Raw genomic sequence first — 24,664 nt, forward strand, 5'->3', positions numbered from 1 at the left:
TGTTTTTAATAATTTGTTAAACCAAACCAATTTTTACTCCAAAAGATTTTCTTTCTGCTGTTTATATGAATGATGAAAATACTTTAAAGTTTCTTTAAATTATGATTATCCTCAATATTAGTTCTTGAAGAAAGTCCAAAGAAAAGTTTGATTGCAATGGAATATTTCTGAATATTAGTATTTAGCTGTTTTTGAAAGGCTTGTCTTAAAAGCAAGCATTAAAGGAAAAGTTACTGTTTCAGCTAAAAAAACATATTAAATTCCTAGAATGGCAGCTGTTGTATAGTCATTTGTGAAACCGGAAAAATGATCACGTGAAAAAATTGACCCAAGCACAAAAAAACTAAAGATGTATTTTCAGTGTCTTCACATACTGAACTGCCTTCTATCAAGTGACAGGGTTGACAGGATTGTTTATTCAATCAAAATGTTTTAAAAATGCTTTCTTATGTGCTTTCAAAGCAGAATCTTTCTGCAGCTACAGTCTGCCTTGTTAAAGTCTGCTTTAAGGAATAAACTCCTTGAAAAGCCAAGTAACAATGTAAGGAAGAGGAGGGAAGCTTGGGATTAAGACCTGGAAACAGACATCCTACATATTGCTACAGTTAATAGCCTGTGACCTAGACTAATGAAGGGGTCCAGAAGGCCAGTTCACTACTGTAATTCTCAACTTTGCTTACACCTGGACCATTGGTAAATATTCAGTCTAGTAAGAGAAGCCAAACAGCAAAGGTTTTGCCACTGATTTATACCGCAGATTTAACACAGTGAACATGAAAGAATTTAAAATAGACTTTTACAAACCTGATAATGCCCTATGCATTCTACAGAAATTTGAGAAAATAATTAAATCTACTTTTGCCATTTTGTGCCCACACAGCCTAACCCGTTTAAACACCACCATAAATTCCATTTAAATCAAAACAGAAGACTCTAAATCCTCTTGATTTGAAACTGAGATTTTAGATGACTGACTTGGTTTTCACTTGTAGAAACAATTTATGAGTCTTGCGTTAAGAAAATCCTAAAATAAAACATAGTGAATATTAGTAATAACATCCTTGTTAAATGAACAAAACTAACACCTATACTATGTAAAAGAGTGTTACCAGGAAGTCATTTTAATATTGGCCCATTTATAGAAAAAGTCATATTTATATGAGACATGTTACTTTTATTTCATTTCTGCACTATGCCATGATGGAGACAGAAGAATATATGCTACTATAAAGCAGAGAACATTGGCAGAAACCAATAAACACCATTTAATGTTTTGGTACTAAGAGTCTGTGGAGCATTTCATTTCAGAAAGGCTTTATAAAAGTTAAGTGTTCTGTGGACATCATATCTTTTTGCCTTTTCATATGAACAAAGCTAGTGGAGGGAATGGAATGCCAACTGAGCTATTTCAAATCCTAAAAGGTGATGCTGTTAAAATGCTGCACTCAATATGCCAGCAAATTTGGAAAACTCAGCAGTGGCCACAGGACTGGAAAAGGTCAGTTTTCATTCCAATAACAAAAGCAATGCCAAAAAGTGTTCAAACTATTACACAACTGCCCTCATCTCACATGCTAGCACAGTAATGGTTAAAATTCTCCAAGCAAGGCTTCAACAGTGTATGAACTGAGAACTTCCAGATGTTTAAGCTGGATCTGGAAAAGGCAGAGGAGCCAGTGATCAAATTGCCAACATCTGCTGGATCATAGAAAAAGCAAGAGAATTCCAGAAAAACATCTGCTTCACTGACTGCACTAAAGCCTTTGATTGTGTGAATCACAACATCTACAAAATTCTGAAAGAGATGGGATTACCAGACCACCTTACCTGACTCCTGAAAAAGCTATATGCAGGCCAAGAAGCAACAGTTAGAACCAGACATGGAACAATGGCCTGGTTCCAAATTGGGAAAGGAGTACGTCAAGGCTGTATATTGTTACTCTGCTTATTTAACTTATATGGAGAGTACATCATGTGAAATAGCTCAAGCTGAAATCAAGATTGCTGGGAGAAATATCAATAATCTCAGATATACAGATGACACCACCCTAACAGCAGAATGCAAAGAGGAACTGAAGAGCCTCTTGATGAAAGAGGAGAGTGAAAAATCTGGCATAAAACTCAACATACGAAAAACTAAGATCATGGCATCTGGTTCCATCACTTCATGGCAAATAGATGGGGGAAAATGGAAACAGTGACAGACTTTATTTTTTGGGATCCAATCACTGTGGATGGTGACTGCAGCCATGAAATTAAAAGATGCTTGCTCCTAGAAAGAAAAGCTATGATGAACCTAGATAGTGTATTAAAAAGCAGAGACATCACTTTGCTGACAAAGGTCTGTCTAGTCAAAGCTATGGTTTTTCCAGTAGTCATGTAGAGATGTGAGAGTCAGACCATAAAGAAAGCTGAACACCAAAGGATTGATACTTTCAAACTGTGGTGCTGGAGAATACACTTGAGAGTTCCTTGGACAGGAAGGAGATCAAACCAGTCAATCCTAAAGGAAATCAACCCTGAATAGCCATTGGCAAGGACTGATGCTGAAGTTGAAGCTCCAATACTTCGGCTACCTGATGCAAAGAGCCAAGTCACTGGAAAAGACCCTGATGCTGGGAAGTACTGAGGGCAGGAGGAGAAAGAGGTCACAGAGGATGAGATAGTTGGACGGCATCACCAACTCGATGGACGTGAGTTTGAGCAAGCTCCAGGAGTTCGTGATGGACAGGGAAGCCTGGCGTGGGGCAGTCCATGGGGTTGCAAAGAATCAGACACAACTGAGTAACTGAACAAAACAGTAACATCATAGTAAAAAAGGAAAGATTGATTACTACAAGAAATTGGAAAAAATATGTATTCATTAGTTTTAAATGTAGATGAAAATAATTGAGGCCCTTTTCTTAACATTTACACAAAATTTCCAAGTCTAACTAAAATTCAGTCACCGTACATGTATCTGAAACATACTCTATTCAAAGCCTAGTCAGGATACTAGAATTACAGATAGGAATAAACATAATTGATCCGACTGACACAAGCAAAATTGTAATCTATGACATTCTAGCTTTCACTCCTCCACAGAAACACTGGGGAGAAAAGGGGGAAAGCAGCAACTATATGAACCAACTTTGCTGGAATTCTGGAAAACAGTCAAAGGTTTACAGCAACCAACACATAGCCCAGTGAAGAAAACCCATCGTCAAAATGGCAGAAAAATGTGACTTTTTACCCACCCTTGCCTCCTGTGCAATGGTGGGCTTATTCTTAAAATAAGAGAAGCCTGGTTTCCATTTCCCTTCCTCAAACCAGAAGAGGAAGAATAGACTTTACTTGCAAATTACTGCCTTTTCTAATCTGTCTTTGGGATTACAAGGTTTGATTCAAGCTGTTCATCATGGTTTTTCATAACTTGGAAACAGGCAAGAAAAGGTAGGCACCGCCTGTGAAAGCTGCCCGATGACTGCAGAATCGCAGGCACCTAGATACAGGCCATATAAGGCCCAGAGGAGAAACAGGGGTAAGATTTTTGACAAACCAGATGTTCAAAAGCAGTTGTACCCAAGGAATGCAGAATGCCAAATGTGTGCACAGACAAAAATGGCTCAGAAAAGATTTAAGACCTTAGGCTTTCATCTTGGTCTGATCCCTAGGATAGAAGCAAGCCTAACTAAGTATGGCGAGAATGCCTTAGGACACAGCTAAACTGCAAAAAGGAGAACTGGCATTCAGGGAAGTCTCTAAAATCAGATAAACGAGATAATAGGGACAGAGGTTTCAATGATCACACACAAGGAATAGGCTTTGCAAAAAGGGCTTGGAAGTCTCAAAAACAAATGAACAACAGCCTTTAGCTGTCAGCAACAACTGGCAAACTGAGGATAAAACAGAATGTTATATTCAGAATTACAATATTGTAATAGTAAAGTGCCCAGTTTTCAACAACAACAAACCTGAAAGGTGTACAAAGAAACAAGGAAACAAGGTCAATTCAATGAAACAGAAACTGGCCTGGAGGAAGCCTACACACAGAACTTAACAGAAAAAAATCGTTAATTATGCTCAAAGAACTAATGAAAATCAAGAAAGTGATGAATAAAATGGGAATACCAATGGAGAGAAATTACAAAAAGGAACCAAAGAAATTCTGGAGCAGAAAGTTAAAATAATAAAATTTCACTAGAGGGTTGAACAGTAGAATCGAGCAAGCAAAAAAACTCATCAGCAAAGCTGAAGACAGGACAGTTGAAATTGCCATAAAACAAAAAATCTAAGGGATTTGCAAGATACCCTCAAATGGAACAAGAAACATTACAGGAGTCCAAGGAGGAAAGAGAAAACTATATAATGATTATTTGAATAAATAATGACAAGAAGCTTGCCAAATTTGATGTAAGATGTGGATGTAGATGTCCAGAGGCTCAATGAACACCAAATAGGGTAAAGTAAAAAAATACATCATAGTTTGTCTTCAACCTAGGACCTGGGATTTTTCAACCTTAATGTTACAAAAGTGATATGGATTCAGTAAAAACCACATTTCAAGTTTTGAATTTTGATCTTTTCCCAGGTTAGCAATATGCAATGAGATGCACTTATGCTGACTGGCAGTGATAGAGAGCTACAGCTCCCAGTCGGCCACGTGATCATGAGGGTAAACATCTAATATACTTGCAATCATTCTGTTTTTCAGCACAGTATTCAATTACATCACTTCAAAATAGGCTTAGTATTAGATGATTTTTGCTAATGTAATTGTTCAGAGTACATTTAAGGTAGGATAGGCTTAGCTATGAGGTTCAGTAGGATAGGTATATAAAATGCATTTCAACTTATGATATTGTCAACTTACCATGGGTTTATCAATATACAACCCTAGTGTAAGTCAAGGAAGATCTGTATAATTAAGCTATACAAAAAGAAAGAATTTGAAAGCAGCAAGAATGAAGAGACTCATAAAGCTTCCTATGTGGCTCAGTGGTAAAGAATCCACCTGTAAAAGCGGGAGACGTGGGCTTGGCCCCGAGCCGGGAAGATTCCATGTTCCGCAGAGCAACTAAGCCTGACTAAGCCTGTGTGCCACCACTATTGGGCCTGTGCTGTAGAGTCTGGGAGACAACTCCTGAGCTTATATGCCACAACTAATGAAGCTGGTGCACTCTAGAGCCTGCGCTCCACAACAAGAGAGGCCACCACAATGAGCAGCCTGGGCACCACAACTAGAAAGTAGTTCCTGCTTGCCACAACTAGAGAAAAGCCCTTGCAGCAGTGAAGACCTAGAACAGCCAAAAGTAAAAAAAATTTAAAGGGATCTTCAGTAAGATTATCAGATTCCTCATCAGAAACCATGGAGGGCAAATGGCAATAGTTTGATATATTCAAAGTGCTAAAAGAAAAAACTGTCAACCTAAAATCTTCTATCTGGCAAAACTATCCATCAAAAATGAGGGAGAAATGAAACGATTATCAGATAAAAGCAGGAAGAGACTATTACAACTAGATATGCCCTGAAAGAGATGCTAAAGGGAATTCTTGAAGGACAAAGGATAGGAACAGGAAACCATAAAAAGAAATTAAACTCTGCAGTAACGGTATACATGAACAATTCCAGAAACAAGTATAACTCTGATGTTTAACTCTATTTTCCACACAACTTAGGAACCAGCGTATAAAAACAGTTACTGGTTTATGTTTTCTGACACAATGCTTAAAGATGGAATCCTGTGACATTAATGGCTGAAAGGGAGTGAAGGCAAAGTTACATAAGAGCAAGGTAGCAACGTTTCTATTAACTGTTGAACTTAAGCTGCTATAAATTCAAATTAGTGTTATTACTTTATGACGTTAAACAGAATCCCCATGGTAACCACAAAGAAATAGCTACAGGAGAATTCCCTTGTAGTCCAGTGGTTAGGACTCTGCACTCTCAGTGCTAAGATCCTAGGTTCAGTCCCTGATTGGGGAACTAAGATCCCACAAGCTGTGAAGTGCAGCAGGGGGGAAGAAAAAAAAAAAAACTGCCAAAAAAGAGAAATAGCTATAGAATACCTACAAAAAGGGGGAATTTACATGTTTTACTACAAAAAAAAAAAGCAAAACACAAAAGACACTAACAAAATAAGAAGCAAAAATCCATGAAGCATTTAGAAGAGAAATAGCAAAATGACTTAAGTTCTTCCTTACCAACAATTACTTTAACCATATGTTGTCTACAAGAGACTGACTTCAGATCCAAATAGGTTAAAAGTAAAAGGATGGATAGATAGATATTCCATGTGAATAGTAATCAAAAAAGAACAGTATACTATTATCAGACAAATAGACTTATAACTTTTGTGAATTTAAAGAGACAGAAAAGGATGTCCTATAGGGTTTTATATGACAGATATAACAATAAACATTTATACATCTAATAACATCCTCAAAATACATTAAGCAAAACACAACATGCATTGCTCTCACTGCATCTCATAAGAGAATATTTTAGCAGTAACTGTTTACCTTAAGAAAGAAAATTGAAATCAACATTCTAACTTTATAACTTAAGGAAGTAGAAAAAGAAGAATGGACTAAGCCCAAAGCCACTACAATAATTAGAACTAAGATAAGCAAAATACTGAACAGAAAATCAACAGAAAAATTTGAACCAAAAGTTAGTTCTTTGAAAAGGTTAATAAAATGGATAAACTTTTAGCTAGATCAGTAACAGAAGAGACTCAACTTCAAAAAACAAGTACAATTAAGGATATTACTAATGAGTCTACAAAAATAAAAAGGACCACAAGAATACAAGAGCAGTTGTAAACATCTTAGATAACCTAGATCTGATGGATATAATTGTAAAAACCATACCGAGACTGATTCATGAAGAAATTAGGTCTTTGTAGACCTATAATTAGAAAGGAGATTGAATCAGCAGTCAAAAACCTCCCAACAAAAGAAAATCCTGCAACCTTTGACTTTTCTCAGTTGTACCAAACATTTAAAGAATAACATCAGTCCTCACACTTTTCAAAAAAAACAATTCAATATGAGAGAACACTTCCTAATCCACTATATAAGCCTAGTATTACCCTGATACCAAAGCCAGACAATGACAACACAAGAAAAGAAAGTTAAAGACCAATATCCATGTTGAATACTGATGCAAAATTCTTAAAGGATTAGCAAACTGAATTCAAGATCACTTTTAAAATTTTATACATTTGAACACATGGGTTTATTGCTGCAATGCAAGGATGGTCTAACAGATAAAAATCGAATTGAATACAATACACCACATTAGCAGAATGAGGGTCCCATGGGGATCATATCATTGATGCTGAAAAAGGATTTGATGAGATTCTTTTTGATTAAAAACAACAACACACTAGGAATTGAATACCTCAACATAATAAAGACCACATATGAAACTCTTACAGCTAACATTATACTCAATGGAAAAGGACTGAAATCACGAACAAGACAAGGATGCAGCTTTTACTAGTCCTATTCAGCACAGTGTTGGAAGTTCAAGGCAGAGTAATTAGTCAACAAAAAGAATGAAATTAGAAAGAATGAAGTAAAATTATCTCTGCAGAATACATGGCCCTATGTGTAGAAAACACAAATGATCTCCACACCCCCAAATCTGTTAGCACTAAGAAAAAAATCCAGCAAAGTTTAGATACAGAAGCAACACAAAATCAGTTGCCTTTCTATATACTAATATGAACAACCCCAAAGACTTAGTGAAGTCTCAATGAAGAAGTTGGTGACTTGTACATTGAAAACCACCAGACATTGCTGAATGACGTTAACGTGAAAGTGGCTCAGTCGTGTCTGACTCTTTGCCACTCCATGAACTATACAGTTTATGGAATTCTCCAGGCCAGAATACTGGAATGGGTAGCCTTTCCCTTCTCTAGGGGATCTTCCCAACCCAGGGATTGAACCCAGGTCTCCCACATTGCAGGCAGATTCTTTACCAGCTGAGCTACAAGGGAAAACCAAGAATACTGGAGTGGGGTAGCCTATCCCTTCTCCAACAGATCTTCCCGACCCAGGAATCAAACCGGCTCTCCTGCATTGCAGATAGGTTCTTTACCAACTGAGCTATACCAGGGAAAATGAAAGAAAGAAAGTGAAGTCACTCAGTCGTGTCCGACTCTTTGTGACCCCATGGACTATAAGTCTATCAGGCTTCTCCAGCCTGGTAGAGAAGCCTGGACTTTATAGTCAAGAATACCTGAGTGGGTTGCCATTTCCTTCTCTAGGGGATCTTCCAGACCCAGGAATCGAACCTGGGTCTCCTGCATTGCAGGCAGATGCTTTTCCTTCTGAGCCACCAGAGAACTCATTATACCAGGGAAGCTGATATTAATGATGTTAAAGATGACACCAATAAGTTGAAAGACATCCCATGTAAACAGACCAGAAGACTTAATATTGGTATGATGTCAATACTACCCAAAGTGATCTACAGATTCAATGTAATTCACTTCAAAATCTCAATGACATTCTTTACAGATACAGAAAAATAATTCAAGTGGAATATCTAGGATCCAAATAGCCAAAACATCTTGAAAAGAAGAAAGCTGAATACCAAAGAATTGATGCTTTTAAACTGTGGTGCTGGAAAAGACTCTTGAGAGTCCCTTGGGCTGCAAGGAGATCAAACCAGTCAATCCTAAAGGAAATCAACCTTGAATATTCATTGGAAGGACTGATGCTGAAGCTGAAGCTCCAATACTTTGGCCACCTGATGGAAAGAGTCGACTCAGTGGAAAAGACCCTGATTCTGGGAAAGTTTGAGGGCAGGAGGAGAAGAGGGTGACAGAGGATGAGATGGTTGGATGGCATCACTAACTTAATGGATATGAGTCTGAGCAAGCTCCAGGAGATAGTGAAGGACAGGGAAGTCTGGTGTGCTGCAGTCCATGGAATCACAATCAGACATAACTTAGCGACTGAAAAACAACAATAATCTTAAAAAAGATCAAAGTTGGAAGACTCACACTTCCTGATTTCATATTTTACTGCAAAGATACAATAATCAAAACAGTGTGATAATGAATAAAAACAGACATATAGACCAGTGGAATAGAATAAAGAATCCAGAAATTCTCACATATATGGTCAAATGATTTGGAGGAAGCACACCAAGACCATTTCATGGGAAAAGGACAGTGTTTTCAACAAATGGTGTTGGGAAAACTGGATACCCACATGCCAGAGAATGAAGATGGATTCTTACCTAACACTATATACAAAAATTAGTTCAGATGGACCAAAGACCTAACCATAAGACTTAAAACTCCACTCTTAGAAAAAAAACAGGGGGAAAGTTTCAGAACACTGGATTTAGGAGCAATTTCTTAGATATGACACCAAAGTCATAGGCATGAAAAGAGAAAAGAGACAAACTGAGCTTCAAAAATTAGACATTTGGACTTTCCTGATGGCACAGTGGATAAGAATCTGCCTGCCAATGCAGGGAACCCGGGTTTGATCCCTGGTGCAGAAAGATTCTACATGCCACAGAGCAGCTAAGCCCAAGCTCCCCAACTACTGAGCCTGTGTGGCACAAGTACTGCAGTTCATGCACCCTGGAGACCACGTGCTGCAACCACTGTACCGCATGCTGTAATACTGAAGCCGATATGCTCCACATCCTGCGCTGTGCAACAAGAGAAGCCACTGCAGTAAGGAGCCCACACACCACAACAAAGAGTGGCCCCTGCCTGCCACAGCCAATGCAGAGAAAGCCCAAATATTTGCAGATCACATATCTGATGAGGGATTACTACCCATTTATACACACACACACACACACACACACACACCTCCTAAAATGCAGCAACAGTTATAAAAGACAACCCAATTCAAAACTGGGCAAAGGACTTGAATAGACAGGTATACAAAGAAGATATAGATGACCAATTAGCACATGAAAAGATGCTCAACATTACTAATCATTTGGGAAATGCAAATCAAAACCACGATGAAATAGCACTTCATACCCATTAGAGTGGCTATTATTTATTTTTTTAAAAAAGTGTTGACAAGGATGTGGAGAAACTAGAGTGCATTGCTATAATATATATATATTCATATATATATTTATATGAATATAATGCAGTATAGCTGCTGTAGAAAACAGTATCAGAGTTCCTCAAAAAATTAAATATATAATTAACATTTGATACTACTTCTGGGTGTTTATGCAAAAGAATAGAAAACAGGGGTTTGAACAGGTATTTGTGGATGTATGTTCCTAAGAGCATCATCACAATAGCCAAAAGGTGAAATGACTCATGTTCATCTGTTGATAAATGAATAAACAAAATGAGGTAAATATGTACAATGGAATATCATTCAGTCATAAAAAGGAATGAAATTTGGATACATACTATACTGTTGATGAAACTTGAAGACATGGTAAGTGAAATAAGCCACACACAAGAGGACAAATGCATGATTCATGTATTTGTATGGAATACTGAGACTTAAATCAAGCATTGAGAATATTCAGATGCTTAGAGATTAAGCAGAATGTTAGCTACCATGGTCTGAGTAGAGGAGGGAATGAGGAGTTATTGTCTAATGGGTATAGCATTCAGTATAGGATGATGAGAAAGTTCTGGAGATGGACAGTGGTGATGGTTGAACCAACAGGAATATACTTAAGGCCATTGAATTGCATGTGTAAAAGGCTAAGAAGTGAAAGAAGCCAATCTGAAAAGGTTACCTACTGTATGATTCCAACTATATGACATTCCAGAAAAAGCTATAGACATAGTAAAAAGCTATAGAGATAGTAAAGGGCTCAGTGGTTACCACTGAGACTGGGAAAGAGTAGATGGAGCACAGGAGATTTCTGGGTGGTGAAATTATTCAATGTGATACTGTAGTGGTGGACACATGAAATCATGCATTTGTTAAAAATCTATAAAACTAAAAAAATAAAAAAGAGGAGCCTTAATGAAAACTACGGACTTCTGTTACCAGCTTTACCAAATGCATTCTTTATATTGCTCCTAATAAGATGAAAACCTCATGATCTGTAAAATCATGCCCTAAAATTAAAAGCCTAATAGGGGAAAAAAGGTTTGGAATTGTATAACCTGAGCAGTAACAAAAACAAGAATCCTAAATCTCCACTAGTATCTGCACTGAGAATTAGTCCATCTTTTGTATACTTAAACATTGGGGTTTGTGCTTCTTCCTTTCAGATATAGACCCTGAAATCAATTGCTCCTCATAGAAACCATTTTCAGGGCTTCCCTGGTGGTCCAGTGGCTAGGACTCTACACTCTCAATAAAGGGGGCCTCGGTTTGATCCTTGGTCAGGCAACTAGAACCTACATGCTCAACTAAGGATTCCGCATGCACAACTGAGACCCAATGCAACCAAATAAATATTTATTTTTAAAAGAAACCAGTCTCATTAACATTAAAAATAGGATCTAAAGGTAGCTCCCGATGATAGGGATAGAGCAGGATAGTTACACAGGCAGCTTTTGACATCCCACTAGGGAGTTAATAGATAGCGAAGGAACTTTGGGAGATCATTGTAAGCTAATGATCACTCAAGAAAGCAATCAGACTGTTGTGAAACAGGCCTGCTTAACAACAAAGCCACACAATAAAAGCATAAGATATGCTCCAGTCCAGTAAGTGAAAAAGTGAGGCCTGTATCCTGCTGGTCCTGGTCAGCATGAGAATGATCCTTAGGACAAGTCCTTTAGCACATACCAAAGACAGGAATACATGGGCAAGGTGCCAAAGTAGAAGACCTCATCATACTAAAACCTGAGGTTATTTAACATATTTTGATCTATGTTAGTTTACATTACCACCCTTCTGCTGATGTGGATAGCACCATGACAGTCCCAGTTTGACCACAGAGGATCAAAAAGTCCTCTGCCTGACTTGAGGAGGAGCTAGTGATGTAAGCTTGACATCCACTCAAAGAATGAGGAAGAAAGCGGTCTTCTTCAACCCTTTCTATTTTCCCTTTGCTTATAAACATGTTGCCTACTTAGTCCTCAGGGCAGAGGTCTCTTGCCTGCCTGCTTGTATCCTTCAAAAGCATCCTAAACTATAAATCCACTTCTTACCTCTCACTTTGTCCCTCACTGAATTCCTTCTGCACTAAGACATAAAAAACCTGTGATTTGCTAAGTCCTGAGATGAGCTATGCAGTTTCACCTTCATCAATCAATGCTTTTTTCCTAATAACCAGGTGAAATGTCTTCATGGTTAACTTGCTCTTTGCAGCTTCCCTATCCAGCTTAATACAGTGAAAGCTACTGAAACAGTCACTCTTTGCCCTTAAAGGATTTTCGCTTTTCTTTTAGGGTCTTTATATATTACTAAGAGTTTCTCCTGAGCTGTGAGAAAGTTTGCCTCTAGTTGCTTCAACATATTAGCTTACTGGGGAAAAAAAAAAAATCATGTTTGAACCCATGCAACTTTCATACAGGATTGATATTACTTTCCTATTTACCAACTGCAAATAAGTTAATATATGTTACAGAAACACACATACTTTGCAACAGGATGGACTGTGTTTCAACGTATGATAACTTTCAGTCTTTTATTTAGAGAACAAAGAAAGATTAACTTGTTTAATTTATTTTACCATTTAGTGTTTCATTTTCTTGCCTTTGTAACAAAGAAGCAATGATTTGGCTTCACTGTGTTATTTCATCAATGTTCTCCATGACCTATGGAAAATAAGAATCAAGATGTTTTCTCCATCTCAGTTTTTCTTTATATGTACAACTGTCAACACATCTTTGTTTACACATGTACATCCACCCCTTCTGTTTGTGAAAAGTTGAGGTGAACTAGCCTAGAACATCCAAATGAGCCTCTTAACACACCTTAGAACACAGAAGAGTTGTATCAGCACCTCCATTCAGATCTCACAGAAGTGTCCCTGCCTTTTCCCACTGCCTATTTTCTGTTACCTGAAGTTCTAACAAGCTTGGTGAATTTTTAAAAAGATATTACAAATGACAAAGAGGCTAAGAGGGAAAGATTGGTAGAGTCACTCTAACAGCGATAAAAATGAATAACTGATGGCAGGAAAACTGGAGAAAGTAGCAAAAACAAAAACCAAGATTAAAAACAAAACCTGTGGCTGGTATTTAACGTAGGGGCAAATGGCTCCCTCAAGAGCCAATGAGCCCTGAGCCTGTTACCCCCTGTCTGTGGAAGCATAAGTACAGTATGAAAAACTTGGACTTGGGAACTAGATTCACCTGGGCTTAAATCCTGTCTTACCACCTTTTGATGTGCGATCTTGATTTTAACCTCTCTAAACCTCAGTTTTCTTTTTCGTAGAGAAGAATGCCACTTGCCTCACAGTGGGTTGCATTCAGTTCAGTTCAGTCACTCAGTTGTGTCCAACTCTTTGCGACGCCATGGACTACAGCATGCAGGCTTCCCTCTCCATCAGCAACTCCCAGAGCTTGCTCAAACTCATGTCCATCGAGTCAGGAATGCCATCCAACCATCTCATCCTCTGTTGTCCCCTTCTCCTCCTGCCCTTAGTCTTTCCCAGCATCATGGTCTTTTCCAATGAGTCAGTTCTTTGCATCAGGTGGCCAAAGTATTGGAGTTTCAGCTTCAGCATCAGTCCTTCACAGTGAATATTCAGGACTGATTTCCTTTAGGATGGACTGGTTTGACCTCCTTGCAGTCCAAGGGATTCTCAAGAGTCTTCTCCAACACCACAGTTCAAAAGCATCAATTCTTTGGTGCTCAGCTTTCTTTATAGTCCAACTCTCACATCCATACATGACTACTGGAAATTCCATAGCCTTGACTAGACAGACCTTTGTTGGCAAAGTAATGCCTCTGCTTTTTAATATGCTGTCTAGGTTGGGCATACCAAGGAGCAAGTGGCTTTTATTTTCATGGCTGCAATCACCATCTGCAGTGATTTTGGAGCCCCCAAAAATAAAGTCTGTCACTGTTTCCATTGTTTCCCCATCTATTTGCCATGAAGTGATAGGACAATACCATGATATTCACATTTTGAATATTGAGTTTTAAACCAACTTTTTCACTCTCCTCTTTCACTTTCATCAAGAGGCTCTTTAGTTCCTCTTCACTTTCTGCCATAAGGGTGGTATCATCTGTGTATCTGAGGTTATTGACATTTAGTATCATCTGCGTATTTGAGGTGACTGATATTTCACAATGGGTATTAAGACTTATAAGAGTCTCCAAAGTGAAATACCAGCCACAGTGTCTGGCACCTATAGGTACTTGATGTTCATGGTTCCATAGTTACCTTACTTTCTTTTCATTTAAAGAGCTGTACTTTAAGAACTAGTGTGTTATTGCAATAGGGATGATATGTAATCACAATCTAAATGGATGCCAGGACTTAAAGCTGTAGGTTTACTTAATGAACAAATTTTAAAAATGCCTTGGGAGATTTATAGTTCAGAGGCATACAAAGTGACATGAATGAATCTATTAGAAAGGAGTATTAAACTGAATAAAGCTTTATGGTATGGTGGCAAGAGGAGTTTCCTGGTGAAAATAGGTCATTAATAAATTTTAAAATAACATGTACCATCATGCTCTGATTTTCATAACAAATATAAGCTAATAGCATGAAGAAGGAGAAGGCAATGGCAATCCACTCCAGTACTCTTGCTGGGAAGGTCCCATGGATGGAGGAGCCTGGTAGGCTGCAGTCCACGGGATCGCTAGGAGTCGGACACGACTTCACTTTCCACTTTCATGCATTGGAGAAGGGACTGGCAACCCACTCCAGTATTCTTGCCTGGAGAATCCCAGGGATGGGAGAGCCGGGTGGGCTGCCGTCTCTGGGGTCGCACAGAGTCGAACACGACTGAAGCGACTTAGCAGCAGCAGCAGCATGAAGAAATTCCCAATCCCCACGATCAACTTTGTTTTCATGACACAGATCTTGTCACATGTGGTAAAGGCATTTATTTTGCTTTTCTTAAAGTAATGGCTTTGCAGATACTGAGACTGTTTGACATTGAAAAAATAAGTGGCCAGTGAGCTAATTTTGTGAGCTATGTCCAACACCTTATCCAGGTTTTTACCCCTGGTTGTGATACCCTTTTTTCCTCATTAAAAGAAGGCAGCAGTTTAATACTTGAGGTCTGAAACTCTTCTCCCAATTAAACCAGAGTACCTCTGTGTAGAAAGGCTCCCAGGTAGTTCCTATTTTATTACAAACATGTCTTTATAAACTGAAAAGAAGCCAACTTGCCTTTTAGGTGTATGTGGTTTCTAAAAAATAAATTTGAGTTTTTACCATCCCATTGAATGATCTGAAAAAAAATTAAGAGGCTAATCCTTTGAGGAGATAAACCATTGGTGAATTATAAGCATGGATACTTGTGCATTCAAGCGTTAGTGGCAGTCAGCCATTCCCACATTTTTTCCTGTCACATTTGGCCCTATTTGTATTAATCTTCCCAGTTAAAACCATGTATGATAAGACATTCAGTTCTCTGAGAATTTTTTCACTGGTTATTTTATCATCAAGCATTTAAAAAATGAATGCAATTCCAGACATTATCATTACAAATAACAGCAAAAATAAAAAAACTCATCAAACCATTAAAACACATGATTTCACCAAAAAGTAGAAGAACACAACTCAATCTCTTGATAACTCAAATGATAATTTTGAGTATATCAAAATGAATCATCTGATAGTATCATTTAATAATGGCATCTTAGACTTCCCTGGTGGTACCGTGACTAAGAATCCTCCTGCCAATGCAAGGGACAGAGGTCTGATCCCTGGTTGTGGAAGATTTCATATGCCACAGAGTAACCAAGCCCCTCTGCCGAAAATACTGAAGCCTGCAAACCCTAGAGCCTGCAAACCCTAGAGCCTGCGCTCTGCAACAAGAGACGCCACTGCAATGAGAAGCTTGTGCACTGCAATGAAGAGTAGCCCCAGCTTGCCACAACTAGAGAAAATCTGCATACAGCAACGAAGACCCAGTGCAACCAAAAACCAAAAAACTGCATCTTTTTCTGGCTTTTTATTGTGAAATATACTTAATAAAATTTACCATTTTAACCATTTTCAATATGCCAGCAAATTTGGAAAACTCAGCAGTGGCCACAGGACTGGAAAAGATCAGTTTTCATTCTAATCCCAAAGAAAGGCAATCTCAAAGTATGTTCAAACTACCACACGAGTGCACTCATTTCACATGCTAGCAAAGTAATGCTCAAAATTCTCCAAGCTAGGCTTCAACAGCATGTGAACCGAGAACTTCCAGATGTTCAAGCTGGTTTTAGAAAAGGCAGAGGAACCAGAGATCAAATTGCCAATAAGAGAGTTCCAGAAAAGCCTCTACTTCTGCTTTTTTGACTACGCCAAAGCCTTTGACTGTGTGGATCACAACAAACTGGAAAATTTTTAAAGAGATGGGAATAGCAGACCACCTTACCTACATCCTGAGAAACCTGTATGCAGGTGAAGAAGCAACGGTTAGAACCGGACATGGAACAACAGACTGGTTCCAAATTGGGAAAGGAGTACATCAAGGATGTATATTGTCACCCTGCTTATTTAACTTATATGCAGAGTACATCATGCAAAACGCTGGACTGGATGAAGCACAAGCTGGAGTCAAGATTGCTGGGAGAAATATCAATAACCTCAGATATGCAGATGACACCACCCTTATGTCAGAAAGTGAAGAGGAACTAAACAGCCTCTTGATGAAAGTGAAAGAGGGTAAAAAAGTTGGCTTAAAACTCAACATTCAAAATATGAAGATCATGGCATCCAGTCTCATCACTTCATGGAAAATAGATAAGAAACAATGGAAACAGTGACAGAGTTTATTTTCTTGGGATCCAATATCACTGTGGTTGGTGACTGCACCCATGAAATTAAAAGACGCTTGCTCCTGGGAAGAAAAGCTATGATGAACCTAGACAGTGTATTAAAAAGCAGAGACATTACTTTGCCAACAAAGGTCTGCCTAGTCAGAGCAATGGTTTTTCCAGTAGTCATGTATGGTTGTAAGAGTTGGACTATAAAGAAAGCTGAGCACCAAAGAACTGATGCTTTTGAACTGTGGTGTTGGAAAAGACTCTTGAGAATCCCTTGGACTCTAAGGAGGTCAAACCAGTCAATTTTAAAGGAAATCAACCCGGAATATTCATTGGGAAGGACTGATGCTGAAGCTGAAACTCTAATACTGTGGCCACCTGATGTGAAGAACTGACTCATTGGAAAAGATCCTGATGCTGGGAGTCTGAGCAAGCTCTGGGAGTTGGTGATGGACAGGGAAGTCTGGCATGCTGCAATCCATGGGGTCGCAAAGAGTCGGACATGACTGAGTGACTGAGCTGATGACGATGATGCAGTTAGGTTATTTAGAAACAATTTGATTCTTTCAGTTCTTGCTTTTATGGTCTGTTAGGCAGGACTGGAGCAGCACTCAATCTAGGGCTAATCATTCCCCACTACTAAAGAAACAATCTTCTGTGTACACTATTACTCAATGAATAATTAGGATTTTTAGCCTTATTATTGGAAACAGGCACTTTTCCTAGCCTTGTGCAAATAGTGGATACCTCTAATCCTATCAGGTGATTCTTTCCCTAATATCAAGTACTTTCCTAGTATACATGTGATTATTACTTAACTGAATACTTGAAGATCTCTGAAATTCTCTATGTGGCTCTCTTCTTTTCCAGTGAACTATATTGATCAAGCCACATTGATCAACCTGGGTCATCCACCCAACTTCCCATGCCACAACCTGGAAATTCTCAAGGCAATACTTTGGTTCATCTCATCTGTTTTCAGTCTCTCATGATCCTTTGTTTCCTGTTGTCCAATGTCTTGAAAACCATCACTTAATGTATAATGTCCTTTTATAAACTGTTTCAAGGAGGAGGTAAATCCAGTCTCTGTTACTCTATCTTGGTCAGAAGCAGAAGTCTCGTGATATTTTTAAAACATGAATTGACCCATATGTTTCCAAAAGATTTGCTTATCCTTATAGATAAAAATCCTCTTCCTGTCCATATACCAGTCCACTTCAAATTACTTCTGTAAAAATCAGTCTGTGAAACATAACTAACATTATAATTTCACATATTGCGATAACATAGTTTTCTTTGGGGGAAAAAGACGACTTGTGTCATACAGCTAATGAGAAATTCATCTTCAGGTAAAAAACCCATAGAAAAAATTTTTAGGGTCAACATTTTTTGGATAGATCCAAATCCCATTAGACAATCAACATCTAACTTAGGGTTTTAAAATATACATTTATTTTGAATTTACTCACCATGGTGGACACTGGTACTGCTTGTCTCTACCAAGTTGATATCATACTGGACCGAACTGGCCCTCTGAAGATGGCCCTTCCTGACAATAAAGAAGAAAGAAACACACAAATGGAAAATGGGTAAGTGCAAATGCAGAACACAAGTTTAAATTTGAATATATGGAGGTTTATTTTCTTTTCCACAACTATCTGAAACTGCTACAGCTTCCCTAAAACTGTGCCCCATTATTTAACAAATGCACCAGGGCAGGTAGGTCATCTGTAGGGGCTTCAGATGCTGATGATGCCACTTAGTCTTTTTCCTTTAAGACAGCAGAACTGTGCTATTTTAATGTAGCATTTTTGTGCTCTTCTTAAGGTGGTTAGTTTTCATTATTAGTTGGGATCCTTATGGTGGCTCAGACAGTAAAGAATCCGCTTGCAATGCAGGAGACCCAGGTTTGATCCCTGGGTCGGTGAGATCCCCTGGAGAAGGGAATGGCAGCCCACTCTAGTATTCTTGCCTGGAGATTTCCATGGACAGAGGAGCCTGGTGGGGTCCATGGGGTCACAGAGAGTCAGAATCTACTGAGTAACACTTTATGTGACATGGGGTGTCTTTACTCAACTACTGAAAAACTCAATTGCACCTTTAAAAACATTTATTTATTTTTGGCTGCACTGGATCTTCAGTGTTGTGCACAGGCTCTCTCTAGTTGAGGCAAGTGGGGCTGTTCTTAGCTGCGGCACACAGGCTTCTCATTGTGGTGGCTTCTCTGGTTGTGGAGCAGAGGCTCTAGGAGGCATGGGCTTCAGCAGTTGTGGTGTGTGGGCTTAGATGTCCCCCAGCAAGTGCGATCTTCCTTGACCAGGAATTAAATCCATGTTCCCTGCTCTGGCAGGCAGATTCTTAACCACTGGACTACCAGAGAAGCCCCTCACTTGCACTTTTTAAGGCTACAGTTCATCGGTCATTTTTGTCATCTGGTCAATTAATATAGTTTCTAATTACATTCAAATGCTCATGACAGAGTTTTTAAAAACCACTTTTAATATTAAATAAGATATTGGAATGTACCCTTGGTTTCCATTTTTTTCCAGTAAGTCAATGCCTAGAGTATTTACCTTACATTAATGAAAATTAATTCAAAACCACTTTTTACCATAGCAAAATGAAATGTGTTTTCCAAAAATACACTGATTCCTCTTCATAAAACATGATTGATTCTGCCTAGATTTCAGCATATGGGTTATCATTTTGGACTTCATTCAAATATGACATTAATTAGTTATTAAATTTCAAAAGGGCTTCAGCTTAAAGCAATTTCAACCACTGATGGACCTAAAAACTACTACAGTAAACAGGGACTTGTTTTAATTCTTGAAAGCACATTTCAGACAGTATGTTTCACCTGGTCAGTATGCAAGAGCCTAAATCTTATGACTAGATTTTATAAGCAATAGCTACTCATGTTTCTTTCAAATTAATTCTACTCTTGATTTTGACAAGACACAAATCATCATGTAGAAATACCTTTGCTTGTGTTGTCATTTAAAAATGGAAAAGGTTCAGTGGGTAGCATGTTTTAACCATTTCTGAAAATCATTCAATGTCATATTATTTTTGTAAGAATCTTAAGGATGCTATTTTTCTCAGTTATTAAATTTACATTCATTTTCCAATTAATATGAAAGTGTTTAACGTTTACATATGGCAAAAAGTTGCTTTATTTTTAAATAAAGTACACATTTAAAAAGAGTGAATGACAATATTTATGCCTAGGGAGAAATAGAATATCTCCTGCCATGTCAGTAAACAAAGGATGTCACAGTCATCAGCCTGCAGCCTGCCCACAGGCTGCTGGTGAGCCCTGAGGGAACTTAGAAAGGAAAGAATACCTGCCATCTGACTGCTGCCACTCCCTGTAGTGAGCCCTGAGGAAAACAGGAGGTAAAAACACAGGAAAATGGCCCCAAATAATTAAAGTGTATATCAAAGGAATGATTTCAGTGAATCTAGATTCTTGCATCTTCTTGTATACAGAAAAGTGCTAACTTCCTTAACTTACTGTAGCTGGTTTTCTTTAACTTAATTAACAATAATTAAAAGACTTTAATATCTTTTGATGTTCTGACTACCTGCCCTTTGTTGCAAAACTTCTATCTATCCTAGCTCCCCCCCTGCCTCATCGGATCAATTTTCTCAAGATTACTTGAGATGCTGCCTCCCAGGCTTGAAGTCCTAAAAATTCCTGCCAAAAAAACACATAACTCTCAACTTTTGGTTGTGAATATTTAACTTGACACCAGTTTAAAAATCAGTGATAGACCCTTACATGCGCAGCACAAGATTCAGTTCAGTTCAGTCACTCAGTTGTGTCTGACTCTTTGCGACCCCATGAATCGCAGCACGCCAGGCCTCCCTGTCCATCACCAACTCCCGGAGTTCACTCAGACTCACGTCCATCGAGTCAGTGATGCCATCCAGCCATCTCATCCTCTGTTGTCCCCTTCTCCTCCTGCCTCCAATCCCTCCCAGCATCAGAGTCTTTTCCAATGAGTCAACTCTTCGCAAGAGGTGGCCAAAGTATTGGAGTTTCAGTTTTAGCATCATTCCTTCCAAAGAAATCCCAGGGCTGATCTTCAGAATGGACTGGTTGGATCTCCTTGCAGTCCAAGGGACTCTCAAGAGCCTTCTCCAACACCACAGTTCAAAAGCATCAATTCTTCGGCACTCAGCCTTCTTCACAGTCCAACTCTCACATCCATACATGACCACTGGAAAAACCATAGCCTTGACTAGATGGACTTTAGTCAGCAAAGTAATGTCTCTGCTTTTGAATATGCTATCTAGGTTGGTCATAACTTTTCTTCCAAGGAGTAAGCATCTTTTAATTTCATGGCTGCAGTCACCATCTGCAGTGATTTTGGAGCCCAAAAAAATAAAGTCTGACACTGTTTCCCCATCTATTTCCCATGAAGCGATGTGACTAGATGCCATGACCTTCGTTTTCTGAATGTTGAGCTTTAAGCCAACTTTTTCACTCTCCTCTTTCACTTTCATCAAGAGGCTTTTTAGTTCCTCTTCACTTTCTGCCATAAGAGTGGTGTCATCTGCATACCTGAGGTTATTGATATTTCTCCCGGCAATCTTGATTCTAGCTTGTGTTTCTTCCAGTCCAGCGTTTCTCATGATGTACTCTGCATATAAGTTAAATAAGCAGGGTGACAATATACAGCCTTGACGTACTCCTTTTCCTATTTGAAACCAGTCTGTTCCATGTCCAGTTCTAACTGTTGCTTCCTGACTTGCATACAGGTTTCTCAAGAGGCAGGTCAGGTGGTCTGGTAGTCCCATCTCTCTCAGAATTTTCCACAGTTTATTGTGATCCACACAGTCAAAGGCTTTGGCATAGTCAATAAAACAGAAATAGATGTTTTTCTGGAACTCTCTTGGTTTTTCCATGATCCAGGGGATGTTGGCAATTTGATCTCTGGTTCCTTTGCCTTTTCTAAAACCAGCTTGAACATCTGGAAGTTCTCAGTTCACGTATTGCTGAAGCCCGGCTTGGAGAATTTTGAGCATTACTTTACTAGCATGTGAGATAACTGCAATTGTGTGGTAGTTTGAGCATTCTTTGGCATTGCCTTTCTTTGGGATTGGAATGAAAACTGACCTTTTTCCAGTCCTGTGGCCACTGCTGAGTTTTCCAAATTTGCTGGCATATTGAGTGCAGCACTTTCACACCATTATCTTTCAGGATTTGAAATAGCTCAACTGGAATTCCATCACCTCCACTAGCTTTGTTCGTAGTGATGCTTTCTAAGGCCCACTTGACTTCACATTTCAAGATGTCTGGCTCTAGATAAGTGATCACAGCATCATGATTATCTGGGTTGTGAAGATCTTTTCTGTACAGTTCTTCTGTGTATTCTTGCCACCTCTTCTTAATATCTTCTGTTTCTGTTAGGTCCATACCATTTCTGTCCTTTATTGAGCCCATCTTTGCATGAAAAGTTCCCTTGGTATCTCTAATTTTCTTGAAGAGATCTCCAGTCTTTCCCATTCTGTTCTTTGCCTCTATTTCTTTGCATTGATCGCTGAAGAAGGCTTTCTTATCTCTTCTTGCTATTCTTTGGAATTCTGCATTCAGATGCTTATATCTTTCCTTTTCTCCTTTGTTTTTTGCCTCTCTTCTTTTCACAGCTATTTGTAAGGCCTCCCCAGACAGCCATTTTGCTTTTTTGCATTTCTTTTCCATGGGGATGGTCTTGATCCCTGTTTCCTATACAATGTCACGAACCTCATTCCATAGTTCATCAGGCACGATATCTATCAGATCTAGGCCCTTAAATCTGTTTCTCACTTCCACTGTATAATCATAAGGGATTTGATTTAGGTCATACCTGAATGGTCCAGCAGTTTTCCCTACTTTCTTCAATTTAAGTCTGAATTTGGTAATAAGGAGTTCATGATCTGAGCCTCAGTCATTTCCTGATCTTGTTTTTGCTGACTGTATAGAGTTTCTCCATCTTTGGCTGCAAAGAATATAATCAATCTGATTTCGGTGTTGACCATCTGGTGATGTCCATGTGTAGAGTCTTCTCTTGTGTTGTTGGAAGAGGGTGTTTTTTATGATCAGTGTGTTCTCTTGGCAAACTCTATTAGTCTTTGCCCTGCTTCATTCCGCATTCCAAAGCGAAATTTGCCTGTTACTTCAGGTGTTTCTTAACTTCCTACTTTTGCATTCCAGTCCCCTATAATGAAAAGGACATCTTTTTTGGGTGTTAGTTCTAAAGGGTCTTGTAGGTCTTCATAGAGCCGTTCAACTTCAGCTTCTTCAGCATTACTGGTTGGGGCATAGACTTGGATTACTGTGATATTGAATGTCTGACAGAATGTGGTCCACTGGAGAAGGGAATGGCAAACCATTTCAGTATTCTTGCCTTGAGAACCCCATGAACAGTATGAAAAGGGAAAATGATAGGATACTGAAAGAGGAACTCCCCAGGTCAGTAGGTGCCCAGTATGCTACTGGAGATCAGTGGAGAAATAACTCCAGAAAGAATGAAGGGATGGAGCCAAAGCAAAAACAATACCCAGCTGTGGATGTGACTAGTGATAGAAGCAAGGTCTGATGCTGTAAAGAGCAATATTGCCTAGGAACCTGGAATGTCAGGTCCATGAATCAAGGCAAATTGGAAGCGGTCAAACAGGAGATGGCAAGAGTGAACGTCGACATTCTAGGAATCAGCGAACTAAAATGGACTGGAATGAGTGAATTTAACTCAGATGACCATTATATCTCCTACTGTGGGCAGGAATCCCTCAGAAGAAATGGAGTAGCCATCATGGTCAACAGGAGTCCGAAATGCAGTACTTGGATGCAATCTCAAAAACGACAGAATGATCTCCGTTCGTTTCCAAGCACAAGATTAGAAACAGGCTATTAACATTCCATGCCTTCTTGGGGTGCTTCCCTTTCTCTTCCCACCACAAGTAACCATCATTCTGTATTTTGTGCTAACCAGTCTCTTACTTGAACCAATCATATATATCACCCTAACCAATACGTTATTTAGTTTTGTCTCGTTTTAAACTTTTCATGAGTGGGATCATATTGTTACATTTTCTTAGGTGACTTGCTTCTTTCACATAAAATTATGTTTCTAAGATTTACCCAGGCACTTGATACCAAGCAGGGTCCTCTGGGGCTCCTGAGCACAAAGCCTTTCTGTGTCTCTCATTTCTTTGATTACAGGAAATAGCCTTTTTTTCAGCCTCTATGACTTTTCCTGAGTTCTAATGGGCAGACTCAAGCAGCTGTTAATTAGGGAAGGGAGGGAATGCTAGACCAGGAAGAAACAGTCAAGAGAAACAGTAGTGCAGCCTTGGGACAAGGTCCTGGTTCTGCATCAACAGAAACACACAATATCTTTGAGCTGTTTTGCAGATACTGAAACCTCTCCAGGTGGGAGAAAGTTAGATGGTATGCTATCCACAAGCATGTAGATCCAGATCAGTTGGAACCTAAAGGTTGATGATGTGGACTCCTACTTATCTTACCACCAACCCATCAGAAGAATGTCCACAAGCTGATCACACCCTTTTAAAATCATTACTAGAAAACTTCTAACTATCCTCTCCAAGCTGGGACACACAGTTTTCGAGGCCAAAGTCCACTGTGTCCTCCTTTGCCTGGTAAAGTAATAGAGCTATCCTTTTTACCTTACCCAAAACTGTCTCCAAGATTCAATTTGGCACTGATGTACAGAGAAGCTGAGCTTTCAGAATCACAGTTTGTGTAACTGTGATTCATTTCAGCTTATATATTACCCTTTAATAGCAATATATCACAACTTCTTGTCCATTCTTT

At 38.9% G+C, this 24,664-nt stretch overlaps 1 protein-coding gene across 1 annotated transcript in view; it reads right to left on the reverse strand.

Annotated features, from left to right (window-relative positions):
- Positions 1-3,850: 3,850 nt before the first annotated feature.
- NRG4 (neuregulin 4) overlaps positions 3,851-24,664 on the reverse strand; it is a 70,581-nt gene continuing 49,767 nt past the window's right edge. Inside the window, exons 4-6 of the mRNA XM_068990969.1 lie at positions 18,309-18,388; positions 6,853-6,889; positions 3,851-3,953 (exon numbers count right to left, since the gene is read on the reverse strand). Coding sequence (XP_068847070.1) covers positions 3,851-3,953; positions 6,853-6,889; positions 18,309-18,388 — 220 coding nt within the window. The remainder of the gene's footprint in view (positions 3,954-6,852; positions 6,890-18,308; positions 18,389-24,664) is intronic.

The sequence above is a fragment of the Capricornis sumatraensis genome, chromosome 19, assembly GCF_032405125.1.
Source record: "Capricornis sumatraensis isolate serow.1 chromosome 19, serow.2, whole genome shotgun sequence".
NCBI classification, from domain to species: domain Eukaryota; kingdom Metazoa; phylum Chordata; class Mammalia; order Artiodactyla; family Bovidae; genus Capricornis; species Capricornis sumatraensis.